Source organism: Balaenoptera ricei, chromosome 16 (genome assembly GCF_028023285.1).
Source record: "Balaenoptera ricei isolate mBalRic1 chromosome 16, mBalRic1.hap2, whole genome shotgun sequence".
Lineage (NCBI taxonomy): Eukaryota > Metazoa > Chordata > Mammalia > Artiodactyla > Balaenopteridae > Balaenoptera > Balaenoptera ricei.
Genome location: NC_082654.1, coordinates 6,258,548 through 6,277,640, shown reverse-complemented (window position 1 = coordinate 6,277,640; position 19,093 = coordinate 6,258,548). Strand labels below are relative to the sequence as shown.

The following is a 19,093-nucleotide window of genomic DNA, read 5'->3' as shown; positions in this document are numbered from 1 at the left end:
TAAGTGACATCGTATCTAGGAATTCTTCATTTCTTGTCAACAGAGGAACAGGAAAGAGAGAGATGAAAAATCAGGAAGTCGTTGATAACTTCCTATCGGATTGTAGTTCTTTGAGTTCAGGGCCTCCAGCCAGATGTGGCTACCCTTACTCCTTTTTAAGAGTTCTGCTGCGGTCTGTGGAGCCCACGTGATACCGATGTAAAAGGGTCAGGCAGCCATTCGGGGTGCAGGTTTCCTGGTGCTGCACCAGGGGGGGACCTCTTAGTCGGGAGGGACACCTGTGGTCCAGACTCCATTAGGGCAACTACTCTCTCCAGTCCTGCAGCAGAAGGGAAGACCTGTGATGAGCAGACCCAGGGGCAGGTGGCCAGAAAGCAGAGACCCCTCCAGGGAAGTGGGACAGGCGCCCCCTAGTGTGGACTGGGGGTAAACACCACCCCCCAGCCGCACTGCTGGACCAAGACCCAGGGCAGGCGAGTGGGCAGTGGCAGGGAACACTGTGCAAATCCTAATGAAGACCCTAATTATAAAGCAGACTTGCGTTGGCAAAACCTCCATATTGTCTGCCTCTCCCCGTAGAAGGGAGAGCTGCCCAAGGGTGTGGAGGTTCCGGTCCAGTTCTGTGTACCATGGAGGGGCCCAACGGTGGGGCAGACTCCTGGGTCTAGGCCCAGAAGGTTCTCACCGGAGACGTGATTTTGTATCCTCTGAGCTCAGCTCTACCCAGCGTAGGTTAATGAGTCTGAGTCTGATTCTGACGTTTAACTACAACGATGGAGCTTACAGTATCTGATTATGTTCTGCCCACATCATAGCAACCACCTCCAGATAAACTGGGTAATAACTCCATCCCTCAGACACAAATGGCAAAATTTCTCCAGATGGCCTAGCAGTGGGTGTCCCTAGCTGGAGCCCCCAGCTCCCCAGAGACACCACGTGGGGTTGCCCTCCTACCCTTCTTGCCCAGGTCTGGGAGGGCGGTGGGAGCCTGTCATGCATGGCGAGGGCCGTCGTGTTTGATCCACAGGGTCCCCAGGTGCTCTGCAGGTTCTCCACCGGGAAGAGTCTGTATCTGTTGGTTTCATTTTTCACTGGCTCCAAAATATAGGTTTTATTCTCAAATGTAATAAGTCCCCTGTTGAAAAAGAAAGAAGAGAAATTATGTAACTTTTAAGCACAGTTTCTTGTTCATGGCTAAAACCCAGTTCTTATTCAGAGAATAAAAGGAGAAATATCAATTTATTTATATTCTCAGGTCTGAACTGGAAAGGACATTCCTGTGCCATATGTTGGCATTGATTTATTTTTGCAAATCTTTTGAAAACCAAGTCTGCGAAGTTTTTTGTTTCAAATATTTGATGGTAAAGAATCGACTGTGTTTAGTCTTCACGTTTTTCGTTTGTTTGTTTTTTACTTCTCAAGGATATATTGCTGGGAAGAAGAGTTGAGAGAAAAGATGTTTCATCTGCTTAGAAAATAACTAGATCTGGATTAGCAGACATGATTCAGAAGGGAAATCTTTTTTTTTTTTTTAAGGAAAATTCCTATACCTGAATTATTCATCCTGATCAACTAAATCTCCTAAATATTTGAAAGGATTCTGAAATAAGGTTAAGTATAAACCTATGCTTTTTTCGAACTTATGGTTATCAAAGGGTAAGGGAGTGGGAGGGATAAATTAGGAGTTTGGGATTAGCAGATACACACTACTATATACAGTACAGATAAATGACAAGATCCTACTGTATAGAACAGGGAACTATATTCATTATCTTGTAATAACCTATAATGGAAAAGAATCCGAAAAATAACATATATATAATATATATAATTTATATATATATTTACAAAAGTAAATACAAGTATTTACTTGTAAATACAAGTATTTACTTGTAAATACAAGTATTACAAAAGTAAAACCAAATCACTTTGCTGTACACCAGAAACTAACACAACATTGTAAATCAACTATACTTCCAAAAAAAAAAAAAAAGAATTAAAAAAAAGTATGCTTTTTTTGGTATTTTACTTAGTTAATTTGTGGGAGTACTGGGCATATACCCTGAGAAAACCATAATTCAAAAAGAGTCATGTACCACAATATTCATTGCAGCATTACTAAAAATAGCCAGGACATGGAAGCAACCTAAGTGTCCATCGACAGATGAATGGATAAAGAAGATGTGGCACATATATACAATGGAATATTTCTCAGCCATAAAAAGAAATGAAATTGAGTTATTTGTAGTGAGGTGGCTGGACCTAGAGTCTGTCATACAGAGTGAAGTAAGTCAGAAAGAGAAAAACAAATACCGTATGCTAACACTTATATATGGAATCTAAAAAAAAAATGGTTCTGAAGAACCTAGAGGCAGGACAGGAATAAAGATGCAGATGTAGAGAATGGACTTGAGGACACGGGGAGGGGGAAGGGTAAGCTGGGATGAAGTGAGAGAGTGGCATGGACATATATACACTACCAAATGTAAAATAGATAGCTCGTGGGAAGCAGCTGCATGGCACAGGGAGATCAGCTGGGTGCTTTGTGACCACCTAGAGGGGTGGGATAGGGAGGGTGGGAGGGAGATGCAAGAGGGAGGGGATATGGGGATATATGTATATGTATAGCTGATTCACTTTGTTATACAGCAGCAACTAACACAACAATGCAAAGCAATTATATTCCAATAAAGATGTAAGAAAAAAAAAAGGACACATTTGCTAAATATTTTAACTTGCAGAGACAGAGGTGGCCTTATGCCATGGATCCCAAGGCATGTCTGACCCTCTGGAGCAGGACAGAGCTCCAGTAGGCTGTGTCCTACTTCCTGGAAATGAGCCATGTCAGTTTCTTTAAGTGATGGGGGAACATCGGCCTATACACTGGTTTTCCTTTCTCTTTTCCAATGTGGAATAAGAAGCACTTTAACTTAAAAAGGCTCTTCCTGATGTTGAAATCAGTTTTTTCTTTAGAGAAATGAGAACTTGGGTAACGGTAAACTAGCAGCTCTGAGAGTTCCCACACATCTAGCAACTTCCGTTATTGATCAAGTTGACCGCAATCATAAATGCATACAATTTTCATGCAAAATTCATCTGATTGTAAATAGACGCTTCTAACACAGTGACTCAACCTTTTTTGAGACATGAACCTCCTTATACTCTCCCCAGAAGAATTCACATCTACATAGATCCACAGTATTTTGCAGAAAATTTCAGGAGATTCAGGACTATGGATGAGGTCCATGGGCTCCAGGTTTTAGGGCATCAGTTCCAAGGATTTAAGAAATAGCTTAGTCTTTAAGAAACAGCTGAAAAAGTCGGGTGCTCCACCAGTTTCTTTCAGACAATCTGAGCTTGTTTCCAAAGGATGGAGCTTGAAAGGTGTTCCTATAACATCCACTATTGCTCATTTGTTCAGCCATTCACTCATCCAATGCTTATTGATGGCCCATTTATAGGTGACTATTTAATCATTCTTAAATTTTAATGGAACAACAGTATTTCAATACTCAAATAGTATGGAAGGAAAAGGTTTGATTTGGCAAATATTTATTTTGAACGCAACCGGTGAACCCATACAAACTAATCAGTTCATTATTATTCAGCTGGTTTACTCCACTAGCCCTGTTTTGTGAAGTGTTACAGGCAGTGAAAGAAACAGCAAGATCATGTCCAGGACGACCGCAGCCTAATTGAGAAGATCACACCGAGACACACGGGTCAGCTGGAAAACACTGGAGAGTTAGGCTGGGTGTTACCAATAATCACGACACTTAACTGTTCAGAGATGGGGGAGCCAATGTGGTTTGGCGTAACTGAGAAGTTTTGGCTATTTTCAAATCCCACAGATTGATTAAAAGTCATTACATACAGCTGTTCTCTTATACACCCTGGCCCCCTACTCCCAACACCCCAAACTAGAGTCTTCATGTATCTCCAAGTAGATCTATTCATATAGACAGGACTTTGGTCATCAGCTCTGGGGTGGCTTGTATTTTTTTCTTTGAAAAGTTCTTTATGAACTAAAAAAAAAAGGCCAGGGTAAAGTGGAAAATGAATGCACTTGAGGGGAAAAGAGAGATTGGCTAGAAAGCTGATTTTCCTGCCCTAAAAAGAAAATGACACGACATTTCATTTTGCATTGCAACATTTTCTATTTTGCATTGGATTTCAATAAGCTGAACACTTACAGTAAAATCTGTCACCAAGTTCTAATCATGAGAAGCACATGACTGAAAAAGATTTTCTACTTAATGGAAAATTTCTAGAAATTGTTACTCAGTCATAAAAATGTTCTGGTATCTCGTTTTATCTTTTAAGTCATCCAAAGGCCAGATGTTGAGAAACTGGGGTGAAGCCTTTCCCTTTGCTCCAAACAATTGGCAGCCTATAATACATCTTAATTAAATAATTGCTTTGGACTGTCTTGTGTATAATTAATCATTTAGCTCTTGAGATTGCTGGAAACCACAGTGGACACAAAATTCAAGGATTCCGGGTTTCTGAGATGTGAAAATTTGATGTTCTCACAGCCCTTTCTGGCCCCAAACTAGATAAGCGAATGTAATTTAAGTTGAATGTCATAGGTATTTAGCTGTCAACTTGGAGTTGGAAGTATCTCAGAGTGTGGAATTTAAATCCAGCAGACTTTGAAAGTGGGGTTCTCTTCCCACTGGTAAAGCAGGGGGAGAGAGGTTAGAAGACAGTTGCCAATGTTTGGGGAAGATGAAGACTGTGGGTATCTTCTCTATGGGGAGATTAAGAGGATCAGGAGAACACCGGACTGGCCCTTATGAGGGAAGGGTGAGACAAACTTCCGGGGCAGTGAGTGCTGGTGAATGGGAGAAGCAGAAGAGAGGGGTGGTTGAGATGATGAGGGCCACCTGTCACGGCACTCTGCCTAGGATCCAGGCTCAGTGGATCCTCATATAGCGCCGCTCAGGTCATTTTCCCTGCCGCCGAGGGCACACAGGTAGCTGGAGGTACAGGTGGGACCCAGTCTCCACCCAGGTATCCGAAGCTTGAGATGTTCAGCCCCTGCGCTCTCCTGCCTGCCTCCCTCCCGTGCTGTCTTTTTTTTTTTTTTTTTTTAAACATCTTTATTGGAGTATAATTGCTTTACAATGGTGTGTTAGTTTCTGCTTTATAACAAAGTGAATCAGTTATACATATACTTATGTTCCCATATCTCTTCCCTCTTGCATCTCCCTCCCTCCCACCCTCCCTATCCCAGCCCTCTAGGTGATCACAAAGCACCGAGCTGATCTCCCTGTGCTATGCGGCTGCTTCCCACTAGCTAGCTATTTTACGTTTGGTAGTGTATATATGTCCATGCCACTCTCTCACTTTGTCACAGCTTACCCTTCCCCCTCCCCATATCCTCAAGTCCATTCTCTAGTAGGTCTGTGTCTTTATTCCCGTCTTACCACTACGTTCTTCATGACCTTTTTTCCCCCCTTAGATTCCATATATATGTGTTAGCATACTGTATTTGTTTTTCTCTTTCTGACTTACTTCACTCTGTATGACAGACTCTAGGTCCATCCACCTCACTACAAATACCTCCATTTCGTTTCTTTTTATGGCTGAGTAATATTCCATTGTATATATGTGCCACATCTTCTTTATCCATTCATCCGATGATGGACACTTAGGTTGCTTGAGAGGGTTGTGGGGCCCGAAATAGGGATGACTGTGACAGAGGCAGAAGTTAAAAGGGAAGGGGCCGAAGAAATGGAGCTGCTGCTTTGAAAACAGGCAGGCTTACTTTAAATTTCAAAACCCCATTGTTTTTCCTTCAATGGAAACAAAGAGGAATCTATTACAATTTTAACGGCTTAAATATTAAATAGATTTACTGTTTTGTTAGCTTTCAAAGTGATAACTCAGGGAACCTACACTTCCTCAAGATAAGTTTCTGTCTTTCTCGAAATTCAGTTTTTAATCTCCAAAGCAATGGTGAGTCAGGAAATAGCACAGCTGAATGGCGTTGTTCTTCATATGATTTTTCTTTCTACTCCCAGGCAAGCAGGGTGGTGGCACATGGATTTTGACGACCTGTAATCAGATGATGATTCAAAAATGGGAATTAACCTTGTTAATTCTGTGTTCAATTGCTAACTGAATTTTCTTGGAAATAGACTTTGCGGCTCAATACTGTGCTGCCAATCATGTTAGAAATGCAGTTGGCATGAAATTTAATTTCAGTCCTTTTTGGGAGGAGCTCATGGGTAAAAGCGGTATCCCACCTCATCTGTGTTTGATACACAGTGACGGCAGCAGTATTAGTGAACACAGTAGCACCATCAGGCTTATTTTCAGTAAGTAATTTCCATGTGAACTACTCATGTATAATCAAAACAAATATTCATTATCCCCTGCTACGTATAAAGCACCAGGCTAGCTCCCATGGAACCCATAAAGGCATCTCACCCTTGGTTCCCATTTCAAATGTAATTCATAATCAGGTTTGGGAGACACGACCAAAGAGGTAAAACAAACTGTTATAAAAAATGCTAAGAGTAGCTACTACTACCGTATGCTAACACATACATATGGAATCTAAAAAAAAAATGGTTCTGAAGAACCTAGGGGCAGGACAGGAATAAAGATGCAGATGTAGAGAATGCACTTGAAGACACGGGGAGGGGGAAGGGTAAGCTGGGACGAAGTGAGAGAGTGGCATGGACATATATACACTACCAAATGTAAAATAGATAGCTAGTGGGAAGCAACCGCATAGCACAGGGAGATCAGCTGGGTGCTTTGTGACCACCTAGAGGGGTGGGATAGGGAGGGTGGGAGGGAGACGCAAGAGGGAGGAGATATGGGGATATATGTATATGTATAGCTGATTCACTTTGTTATACAGCAGAAACTAACACAACAATGTAAAGCAATTATACTCCAATAAAGATGTTAGAAAAAAAAAGAATAGCTATTACTGGCATATCAATAATAATAATAGCAGCTACGATTGATGGTTACCCTGAGCCAGGCTCCTTTTTAGAAATAACAGCTCTACTGAGAAATAATTCACCAACCATTACGCTCACTCTTTTAAAGCATGCAATTCAATGGTTTTTTAGTATATTCACTGAGTTGTACAAACATCACCACCGTCTAATTCCAGAATGTTTTCATCACCCCTAAAGCAAACCCTGTACTGTTAGCAGTCACTCCTCACCCTTCCCCGCCCCCATGAACCAGGCTCTTGAAGTCTCTATTTTCTCTAATATTTACAGCAGTCCTCTAAAGCAGGTATCATGAGCCCCTTTCATTAACAGGAAGCCAGTGACGAGAGCCCATGGTCTCTGTGCTTCCCCAAAGATATATCCAAGTCCTCATCCCCGGTACCTGTGACTATAAACCTTCAAAAAGGGGGAGGGGACTTCCCCGGCAGTCCAGCGGTTGAGACTCCCATGCTTCCAATGCAGGGGGCAAAGGTTCGATCCCCTGGATGGGGAACTAAGATCCCACGTGCCCCGTGGAGCAGCAAAAAACAAAAAACAACAACAGGGGGCAGTGGTTTGCAGATGTGATTAAGTGGAGGATAGCAAGATAAGATTACCTGGATTGAGGGTGGGCCCTAAATTCAATGACGTGTGTCCTCATAAGAGACAGAAAAAGGAGAAGACACAGACACACAGGGGCGAAGGCCATGTGGACAGAGGCAGAGATTGGAGTGATGCGGCCACAAGGCCAGGAACGCCGAGGAGTGCCAGGAGCCAGGAGAGGGGCAGGGATGGATTCTCCCTCAGAGCCTCCAAAAGGAACCAACCCCGCCAACACCTTGATTTCAGGCTTCTGGCGTCCAGCACTGCGAGAGAAGACATTTCTGTTGCCTTAAAGGCCCCCAGTTTGCGGTCATTTGTTACGGCAGCCCTAGGAAACTAACGCAGGCACACAGCTGGTCAGCGGCAGAGCCAGGATCCCCCAGATGGACCTGGCTCCCACGCCTGCTCTCTTGTCTTTGGCCACTCGGGATGGTCAGCCCCTCTCCTGAGTCACCAAGGACTTGTGCCAGGGTGGGCGCAGCTGAATTCCAAGTGCAAAATGCCGGAGAAACTCAGAGCTGCCCAGAGGCTGGGCAGTTAGCCCAGGGCTGACCTAGGAATGGCTGATAAACAGCCCACGTGAAACGGGGGCCTTGAAGGGAGTTCTGGAGGATGGGGCGGACCTGGAGGCGTGGGGAGCTCGGGGGCCAGGTGAACGGCCTCGAAGAAGCAAGAGTGCAGGTGAAAGAAAGGTCAGCGTGTGCTCAGAAAGAAACACTGCGGCTGAAACGGAGACGCGCGCAGAAGGGCAGCGGGGCCACAGAAGGAGGGCGGGCGCTGGACCTGGGCGGTGGTCGATGCCAGGCAAGGCGCTCACCTTGGCTTTAGACCTCGGGCTGCACCTGTGGCCTCGTCACTCACCGTGCCGCACACGCTTTGCGCAGAAGACAATATTGCCTCCTCTATGCACTTCCAACTCCCAACTGCCGGGACTTTGCTCTTGCTGGCCCCTCTTCCTCTGCCTTTCCCCACCTGCAGCCCGGGACCTCTATCACATCCACCGGCTCCTTGCCTTGTAACCGTTGGCGGCCACCCCTCTGGCCTGCGGGATGCAGCTGCTTTGGGGCCACGTTGTCACCCAAAGGCTCCCACCGTTCCCGGGCAGCCCTCGGGCAGAGCCTTCCAGGCTGAAGCATAACCCGTGAGGTCCAGGTTAGCCATTCCTTCCTGCAGGATTCCCTGGGCCCTTCTGCCGAGTTTCTCGTGTGGTTTTGTGTACACCTGCTTCACGGCACTTGCTTCCTCGTATTAAAATGATGTCTGGCTGCAGTGATCAGTGGGCGAGGAGGTGATGGGTAAACACCCGTGGAAACACTGTTGCACGAGCACGTGAGCGAACAGGGGCTCCGGCATGCAGGCTGTGGGGAGCTGTGTGGCTTTGAGTGCAGAGGGTGGCGGGACTTATGATCGAGCAGTGTTTTTGAAACACGACCTTCTGGAACGTGCAAGATGGACGTGAAGGGAAGGGTGGAGGAAGCATGGGTGCGAAGCAATTTAAAAATCCTGGAGGGAGGGAGGGCTGCTCTGGGGTGGCGATGGGGGAATGGGGAAGGGGAGACGGATGAGGGAGATTCTGTAAGGGGTGGGAGTGGGAGGGGCTGGTGCCTGCCAGAGGTTATCAGAGATCCCCCCGGGGGCCAAGCTAGGAGCCTGGGATGGGCTGGACCTTTAATGGAAAAGAGTTCAGGACGGGGGCCAGTCTGGGGACCAAGGAGTTGGGATTTGGACATTCTGAATTTTGAATGACAGTAGAGCCTGGGAGAACTGAGACTTGACCTTGGGGGTCCTTCAGGGTAGGGACCAGAGCAGCCTTGGAGATGGTGCAGAAGGGCTCCAAACCCAGCTGTGGCTCCCACAGATGTTTACACAGGATGACGGAATGAATATCTCCACGGAGGAAGAGGAAGGGAGAAGGAGAGCCCTCACCAGAGGTGGCATGGCCTGCGGGGTGGAGGGGAGCCAGCGTAGCCCAGCCTGATAGAAGCTATGGGAGCAGAAGGTCACAGAACAGAGGTCAAGGTCAAATTAACTTCACCTCCCACTCTAAGCCAATTTCTTTCTTAACGTGATCTACTATACTTTAAAGATTTTTTAAAAATTTGAACTGGCTGGGATTAAGTTTCACTGACCACTTGATGGCCTGGGGAGAGCACATTTATTCCACCAATGTTTATTGAGCACCTATAACGTGCCAGGTTCTAGACAGTGCTAGGGCGGGCCCAGGGCCCTGCTTTGCTAGCAGACAGGACAGCAAAGGCAAGGTCATCTCCATGTGCCTGACTTTTCGGCCCCTTAGACCACTTTGCCATGGGCCATTTAGGTTGAGCTGTGACATCTGGAAAACCCACATCCACCCAGATCAGCGAACACTCAAGTCCAGCTGAGAGGTACCAGGGAGGATGGTGGGCAGCTCCTCGGCATCCTTGGACGTGGCCAGTCCTTCAGGAGGGCTGAGGCTCGTTTCCCAGCACTCACCTCACTCCCTCTGACTTGTTTTCCTCCTAAGATCCTTTTTTCACTTTCTCAGCTGAGATTTCTGGTCAATTTCTTCAAATGGATCAATTCAACGTGTTTGTTAAATGATAAATAACAACACTGCATCAAAGCAGAACTTTTCCTTTCTTTCTTTTTTGAAAAATGATGGTTGTGACTGCCCTGATCGCTAAATTGCAAATGATTACTTTCATTATAATGGTTATTTCTGATTCCATGGACCATAATATTGGTCAGTTCTACCCTTTGAAAAATAAGTTGATTGACTATTTTTCAATAGTGTGGTGGAGCAAGAAGTATTCCTGCATTTTGTGTTATATTTGATCTCATTATATAAAACTTAGTGCAGTAACTTTATATTACATAATTAAAATCAACGCAAGACATTAAAGGAACACAGCAATGTGTGTACTTATTCAGGTACCAAATAACCTGGCATCTGAGTATTTTTATTTAATTGAATTTTTAAAAGCATCTTGTGCTGTCTCCCACATCTAAGGCCAGTGCTAAGAGCTTATCAGACATGTTCCCTATCCTGAAGGTCCTTACAGCAGGGTAGTGAAAGCACAAGGTACAGTAATCGACTGTAAGTGAGCCAAAGCAGGACGGATGCCTTAACCCAGGGGTGTAAACAAATCTCTAGGAAGCGCCTGCTATGCTACAGGCACTGTGCTGTGGAAGCAAGGGCTGTCTGTGATGGAACAGGCGAGGCAGGGTTGAGCTGCATGGCAAGGAGTGGCTGGGAGGCCAGGGTGGGCTTCGTGGAGGAGGCATCATTTGATTTGGGCCTTGGTGGGAGAGAGAACCTTCCAAAGCCACTGAGAGATGGGGAGAGGAGGGTGTCCCAGGCCGAGACACAGCAGGGATAAAGGCAGTGAGACACATGTAGGGCATGTTCCGGAAACATGTAGAAAACAGTGGGGCTGGAATGGGGGAGGGGTTCCTCAGGGTAGACGACGATGGGGCTGAAAAAGAAGGTTGGATCCAAGTTGTGCAAAAGATCTAGTGGGGCAAATATGGAACAAGAAGTTAGCCAGACTTGGGTTTGAGATGGAGTTTTGCCCATTACAGCTGAGGGACTCTGGGGAAGCCACTTTCCCAGGCTTTGCTTTCTCATCCATAATCTGAGGAATGTAACACCTGCCTACAGCTTAGTGAGCGTCGCACGAGAACGTGCCAAGGCTTGGTGTCAATGCACGAGATGCCTCTCTCCTGAGACAGCCGCTGTGACTAGCAAGGGGGTGACAGCATCCTTTGACGTGAGCACCTGCAGCTCCGAGCTGCAGCATCAGGACCAGGCTCCTGGTGACTGAGCCTCAGCTGCTCGGTAAAGCAGTGGCACTAACACCTGCCCCTGCCCTCCTGAAAGCAGAGATTGTGATGATGGCAAAGAGTAAAGTATGACATAGCCTGCTTGTCATCACCTTGGGGGGTGTGTGTGTGTGTGTCTGCGTGTGTGCGAGAGCATATGTGAAAGCGTGAGTGTGTAGGTGTGAGTGCGTGTACACCTCGTGCTCAGGTATCCTAAACTCCACTTAAAAATGAAGTTGTCATTACAACGAATACCTAGTTTACAACTCTAGATACCAGTTTCCTCATCTGTTACGTGAATGCTTCCCTTAAGTCTATCAAAGCACAGGTGATTCCCTAAGAAATTAAGCCTCATTTTAACCACCATGCCCGCAGGGGATGGGAAAACTCTTGGCTCATTCCAAAATCGTGAGCCCCCAAAAGTCCTTATGCCAGATTTCCAAGCAGAAGCTCGGAGGTGGAGCAAGAGAAGAGGAAGAAATGGTGAGAGACAGGCTCTTCCCCCGTAAGGATCTCATGCTCTAACCAGGGAGCTGGAAGGGGACAGCAATGTGTTTGTGAATCAAATCAGGACACAGGGACATGGCTATTTGGATGCCCTGGCAGGAGCGAGCCAGGGCTGGACGTCTGTCCCATTACAAAACACAGCGGCTAAGCTCCTCTGGGACAGGGGCAGAATTCTCTCCCCATCACTGGAACATGGTACCCATGCATGACAGTGTCAAGGAGCATCTGGTGCTCACGGGAATGCTCGTGGGCTTAGGGACTCAGGAGCAGGGCCGAGGCACGAAGCAGCGAGGGCAACAACAGAGACCAGGAGAACCATGAACGCTGCGCCGACACTGTGCTAACGAGGGCTGGGCATCTTGGGGAGACATATGATATGGTACAAAACTAACTTATGGCCCGAACTTCCCGTTTGACTTGGAGTCCTTTCAAAGGAAGGCTAAGCTCTATGGCGGCACTCGTTTTTATGACCTATTTTCCACGTTGCACTTCATTCCCTCCGTTCAAGAGCTGTTTCCTCTTTAATCCCCCTTTCTGCTGGGATCTCCATGCGTTTCTCTCTCCTTATCTTTTCCCCTTCAAGCTTCAAATGAAGAAGGATGACTTGTTTGCTTCCCTCCTCTCTTCTCTCTTCCAGAACAGAGCTTTCCTTGCCTGCCCGTCTTTGATCAGCCTTTTTGAAGCAAAGCAGGATGTTCCTTCTCTGCTTTTTCTCTGCAAAACTGTAATCTGCTGGGCTCTAATTAATGCATCCCCTAGGACACTCCAGTTTTCCTCCACATTCCTAGCTCTGAATGTATTTTGGGGTCACACCATATTTCACATAATTTTTAATCCTATATTCTTTCTCAAAAATCTACCAGGTTGGTGCTACCCTAGTTGCATTTTTATTTCCCCTCTCGATTGATTCTTCTGCCAGGAAGCAGTTGATCGAACACAGCTTTGTCTCTGGTCTGATTCTCTCCTCGCAAGATCATAAAGTTGACTACATAACTCCGGAATTTCTCTGTTGATGCACGGTCTACTGCTTTTGTAACAACAGCACAAAGATCTGGGAAATTAAAATTCTCAGGAGCTCCATCCCCACGCAGCAGCTTGCTCCGTCAGTGTTCCCACCCCGTCTTGGTGGTCGACACCAGACGACGCAGCACTCACTCCCCTGACTCTTCCTGGAACCCCAGCCATAAGTATTTCACAGTATTCCTCTTTGCCAAGTTGTGCTCTGTGCCAGGTACCCGGGGTGGGGCGGGCGGACATTCTCCAGGTGCCGGAGACAGGAGGTGGTCACTGAGACTCAGACGCTCTGTAGAATTTGGTCAGAGAGATGGACCCCTCTGTGAGGGAGAAACCGGGGACCCTGACAGTTACCTGGGCCTTTGTGGGGCAGGCCTGGGATGAAGGACAGGGAGTAGAGAGCAAGTGGCAAGGCCAAGCACAGGGGGCAGATCTGTCCTATTTAAATGTTACTCAGGAATACTCTACCCAGTCGTTCATCTTCATAATTTAAAACTAATTAGTTAATGTCACTGGTTTGCAGGTTGTTTTATTTAGTGTAAAAAGGAGCTATTAGGAATTCCCTTGAAGATACCCTCATCTCTTTATCCATCAAGGGTTTGATACCCTATGAAAACCACCTGAAAGTTATCAGACCAACCCGGACCTCTCCGTTTACGCCTGGTCTCAGTTTCGCTAGCTTAGAGTTTTCACAAACATGTGGAAGCTGTTGTTGGAGTTGGCCTGTAGTTTCTGTGTGTCCCTGGCCCTCATCTGTCCTTTTTCTGGTTTTCCTTCATGTACCCACCCTTCTCTGCCACCCGCACCAGCCCCTGAGGCTGGGTGTGGTTCACACTCAGCCTGGCCCAGGGGTCGGGCACATAACCTGTTAAATTAGAGCATTCCACCCACCGCTGACCACCGTGATTGTTTCAGGGAGGGGCCCATGACCCAGTGAGGGACAATAAGGCATTTTGAGGACTTTTGCTGAGCTTAAAAGAAGGGCCCTCCTTCTTCTACTTGCCCTCTGAGGATGTAAGTCTGGAGCTGCCTGAAGACCCTCTGTCACCGCAAAAATAAACAGTGCCTGAGAATGAAATCAACACAGAAGAAGGTAGAGGCCAAAGACGGAGAGAGAATGGATTCTGATAACATCAGTTAGGCCCTGGAACCAGCCATACCTGAAGCCGTCGCTGGACTTTTCGATAGCATGAATCTACCTCTATGCTTGGTCTTTAAGCCAGTTTGAATTAGCTTTTATGTTCTTTGCACACAGTGACCTCTATATTAATTTGAAGGTTGGAAATATCTAGCCTTCAAAACAGGTCCATCTTTTAGGTTCCAGAGAGGTGCGACAGTAAAGTGCCAACTTCCCATGTATGTGTTAGAGACTCTCTACTTTCAGTTGTATTGGACACCACACAGGAGAGGGGTGACTGTAATTCTCAGGTGTGTGTGGTCCTGTGTGCTCCACCCGGCTCTCGTAGGAGCAGTGTAGCTCTGCATGGAATTAACCCAGAAGTACCGCATGTTCACGCCTCCCTGACTGGCCCAGTCCCAGAATCAAAGAATGTAAGACTGTCTCAAGTGGCTGATGGTTCTTCCACTGGCTGCTCACTCAAGGTCAGGCACAGGGCTGGGCTTTCCTATGGGTCGTTGTACTTATTTTCACAACCACCAGTCTCAGCTAGAGTCTTTAGCTCCATTTTAAATACGAGGCAACTGGCGCTCAGAGAAGCCCAGTGATTGGTCACTGCTTGGGCTATTGTGCTCCGGGGCATGGACATCTATCTGATGATCCCAGAGGGCCTACCTCCAATTGGTCACTCACCTTGGCCCAGATGCCAGCGGGTCTGACCCCACCCTGTCCTTCATCTCTGTGTCCTCCAGGTGCCTGTGCCCTGGTTTTCCAGGAGAGCTGGGCCCTCATCCCCACACAACTCTTCAGTCCTCTAACTGATCCCACCCTCCTCGCTCTGCCCCTCAGACCTTCCCACTGTGCCCTGGGGACTCACGGTCCCCCCTCAAAGTACCCTCCCCCTGACGCGCTCCTGAACGTTCCCGCCACCTCCTCACCCTGGCCCACGTTTGGTGCTGCGGTTTCCCCGCGTGGGACTGGAGCAGGCGAAGGGGGAGGGGAGCCACGTTTTGAACAGACTGTTAGATTCCAATGGTAACTACTTAAGAATGAATCCGGTATCTCAAGGACTGGGGGAGACGTGAGGAAACAGAACCCCCGTCCTCTGATGGTCAGAGTGGAAACCGGGCGGGCACGCTGGCAGGACACGGTGGCAGGACTGGTCAGGTCACACCCTTCCCTCCTTCGGGCGCCTCGATCGGAGCCGCGCCCGGGTCAGGGAGCCCGAGGCCTGCGGGGCCGGTTGTTGGCAGCTGAGAGAGGCTGGAAACCACCTAAACGCACGTGGCGGAGAAAACGAGGAGAGGAAACGCGGGTGTTTGTGGAACGGAAGGCTGTGCGCAGTGAGGGAGGAGGCCGCCCCTCACGCGCCCGGAAGGACGATGCCGAAACGATGCTGAGCACGGACAGCGACTGCAGGGCGCGCTGCGCCGCCCTCCTTCCCGTACACGTAAGGCGCGCAGGTGGCCCACGCCACGAGGAACGGCAGCGGCCGCGGGGACACGTGCTGGGGGTCGGCGGGGGCTGGGGGCGCACGTGGGGCAGGGACGCCCCGGGAACGGACGGGCAGGGGGACGTGCGGCCGCAGGCCCGGCTGCACCCTCCCTCGGGCCGGTCCAGCTGCCAGCAGGGCTCAGGGCTGCGCGTGCTGACCAGGCCGCGGCCAGACTCGGGTGCTGTTATTCTGGAGAATTCCGTCCACTAGCGGCTGTACTGTCTGTCCGTAAGCGCCGCCAACGTGATTACTCATTAATTCAAGAGTACCTGTAAATGCTCGCAGCGCGGCAGGACTCACGGGAGGCAAGGTTTCCAGGAGCGCCGCTTCCGCTCCCCTGCGTGGGGTGTCTGTCTCCGTCCACAGCTGCTAAACCCCGCCCAGCGCCCCTAATCTCCACTTCGCTCCTGTCGTGTGTAGTGTGTTACATGTGCTGAGTTGTCCAAGGTGCACTGTGTGCCTGGGGTATGTTGTGTGTGGCATGTTGTGTGTGTGTTGTGTTGATATGTGTGGTATGTCGTGTGGGATAAACTGTGTGTGTTACAGGGTGTGTGTGGTGCTTGTACTGTGTGTGTGGTGGTGTGTGGTAATATAGTGTGTGGTATGTGTGTGCTAAGGTGTGTATGTGTGGTGTGTGTGGTATATTATGTGTGTGTGGTGTGTATGTTTGTGGTGTGTGTGGTATATTGTGTGTGTCTGTGGTGTGGATGTTGTGTGTGTGGTGTGTGTGCTAAGGTGTGTATGTGTTGTGTGTATAGTATATTGTGTGTGTGTCTGTGGTGTGTACGTTGTGTGTATGTGGTGTGTATGGTATATTGTGTGTGTCTGTGGTGTGTATGTTTGTGGTGTGTGTGGTATATTGTGTGTCTGTGGTGTGTGTGTGGTGTGTGTGGTATATTGTGTGTGTCTGTGGTGTGTATGTTTGTGGTGTGTGTGGTATATTGTGTGTCTGTGGTGTGTCTGTGGTGTGTGTGGTATATTGTGTGTGTCTGTGGTGTGTATGTTTGTGGTGTGTGTGGTATATTGTGTGTGTGTGGTGTGTATGTTGTGTGTGTGTGTGGTGTGTGTGGTATATTGTGTGTGTGTCTGTGGTGTGTATGTTTGTGGTGTGTGTGGTATATTATGTGTGTGTGTGTGGTGTGTGTGGTATATTGTGTGTGTGTCTGTGGTGTGTATGTTGTGTGTGTGTGTGTGTGGTATATTGTGTGTGTGTGGTGTGTATGTCTGTGGTGTGTGTGTGGTGTGTGTGGTATATTATGTATGTGTCTGTGGTGTGTATGTGGTGTGTGTGGTATATTGTGTGTGTGTCTGTGGTGTGGATGTTGTGTGTGTGGTGTGCGTGCGGGGTGTGCACCGAGGTTCCTTCTCCGCCATGGCACGCAGTACTCGCAGACCCACGGCGCACAGTCCCGCGTTCCCTGGGCCGCCGCTGTCCCAGGCCCTCCGTCCTGCCCTCCGCAGACCCGCACTCTGGTGGCAGCGGCCAAAGCAAAGCAGGACTTTGAGGACACAAGCTGCTAGTTCACAAACTAGATAGATAAACCCAGTCAAGAGGCTGAGGCAGCTGGGAATCTGTCAACAGACTGGTTTTCCTGGGGAGCCCGCAGAGCCCGCCGGGCCGGTTGCTGCGACTGGAAGGCGGGGCTGGCTCGTCCTCGGCAGCAGAAGGGATTGTTTCCTGCGTCGGGCAGGGGCCCCTGCCGCCCAGGCCCGTACTCAGCTCACCTGGATCTGTGCTCAGTCAGCCCCTCACTTTGTGTCCTAGTGAGAAGAGGCCCTTTTCATTTTTATTAAGCAAGCAGCTGAAATGCTAATACCTAATGTCCTATTTTTTTTAACACTGGGAGTTGTTTGGCATCGAGCCACAAAAACAAAAGATATTCCCCAAATCCTTGGCTGCTGAACCCAGCCAACCTACCAGGCCTGAGGACGGCCTCGAAAGAGGAGCAGCGAAGGAAGGCGAGCTGAGATGGGAGTGGGGGGGGTGCGGTGCCCTCCGCATTGCCGGGCAAGGGCTCCTCGGTTCTGCCAGGCAGGGGCGAGGTCCGTCACTCTAGTGCTTTAGAGCGATCGGAGAAGGGGGTGGTCTGCGGTAGCTGTGCTTAAGGCCAGAGGTGCCACTGTCAAGGTCACTTACCTGAGACCAGAACAAGTGCTGAGACTGACCGTGGAACCAGAATAGCCCTGCACGTGTCCATGGTAGTAACAGTGACCCTGAAAGAAGAAAGTTGGTTCAGTCATGATGTCTTCTTGCCCACTCACAATAAACCAACGGCCTCCAATCATCTTGTTTTCAGCTACAGAATTCCCTTTTGCATAAAATGTTGAACCAGCGGTCTTAATGTTTCATGCCAGCCCCACGTGACCCCGCCAGGATCTATGGCAGGAATATCTGATTTACTTAGAGATTATCAACAGGGTTTCTAATTGCATCCCGGTTCCATTCTCGTCTCTCTGACACCCTTCAGGAAAGCCCTGATGTGGAAGGTTTTACAAACTCCAGCAGCTGAACAAATCACATTGCCATTTTCCGCATTACAAGTTGTCTTTTGTAATGAGATGAGGAACCGTGTGGGGTATTTAAGCACACTGTGAAATGCAATAAAATGAGGCCAAATCTATGGCTTATGAAAACAGAAAAGGCTATGAGAGGAAGGGGGTGAGGAGAGATAGCGGGTACCTCGATGAACTGCCCAATTGAGAGCAGAAAGACTCTCTTAGCAGGAGAGAAAAATAGGAAGGTCTTCTAAGACAAAAGTCCTTGGGTGACATGCCTGCAATATGCCATTTCTTTAATAATGTCACTTGCAAAAAGAAACCACAGCACGGACACATCCTTAGTGAAGATAGATATCCGTCCGGAATCAAGGTTAATTTTATTGTTGAACAAATGTTATGTTGCAGCCCCAATTAAGTGGCTGGCTGGCAAGAAACGCTAAGTGCATTTAGTGCTCCTCATTCAAGGCCTCTGGATGCCAGCGGCGTACGGTCCCGAGGCAAAGGGCTGCGTCTTCTAAGGGACAGGAGAAGTGGACGCTGGGGTTTCAGCCTCAGCACACAGCTCCTTCAATCAGGACCACAGTTAATCACTTTTTCCAGGGCAGGGCAGGGTGTCCAGTTGTCCTGCCCGACAGGGACAACATTCCAAAGACCACCTTGACTTTGCTGAGAAAGAGGGCTGGATGGGATTGAGTGGCCAGGGAAATCCCATATCATGAAAAAGAGGCCAAGATGATCTCTTTGTCACTGAACAGAGGACAAAATTTTGGGATCATCTGAAAAGGCAATTACAGGAAGGGAGTGCTGCAGAACATTTGTTATTTTGACTTTTTCTTATTGATTGTGGAAGTTCTTTATATATTCAGGATATTAATTATGTGAGAAATGTCTTCTTAACTGACTTACGATATCTTTTATTGTATTTATTACAAGAGTTTCCAATTCTTATATAATCAAATTTATGCATATTGTGTATTGCTTAAGATGGCTTTTTTCAACATTATACATATGTCCTCTCTTATTTTCTTCTATTTCTTAGAATTAGTTCTTAGAATTAGTTATTCAATCTAAATTGGAATTCATTCTTGTGGAGGTATG

At 47.8% G+C, this 19,093-nt stretch overlaps 1 protein-coding gene across 2 annotated transcripts in view; it reads right to left on the bottom strand.

The window, feature by feature from the left end:
• ADAM12 (ADAM metallopeptidase domain 12) overlaps nucleotides 1–19,093 on the bottom strand; it is a 387,521-nt gene that overhangs the window by 102,408 nt on the left and 266,020 nt on the right. For both annotated transcript variants that reach the window (XM_059900751.1, XM_059900749.1), the window contains exons 5-6: nucleotides 17,634–17,710; nucleotides 955–1,135 (exon numbers count right to left, since the gene is read on the bottom strand). In XM_059900751.1, the coding sequence (XP_059756734.1) occupies nucleotides 955–1,135; nucleotides 17,634–17,710 (258 nt within the window). The remainder of the gene's footprint in view (nucleotides 1–954; nucleotides 1,136–17,633; nucleotides 17,711–19,093) is intronic.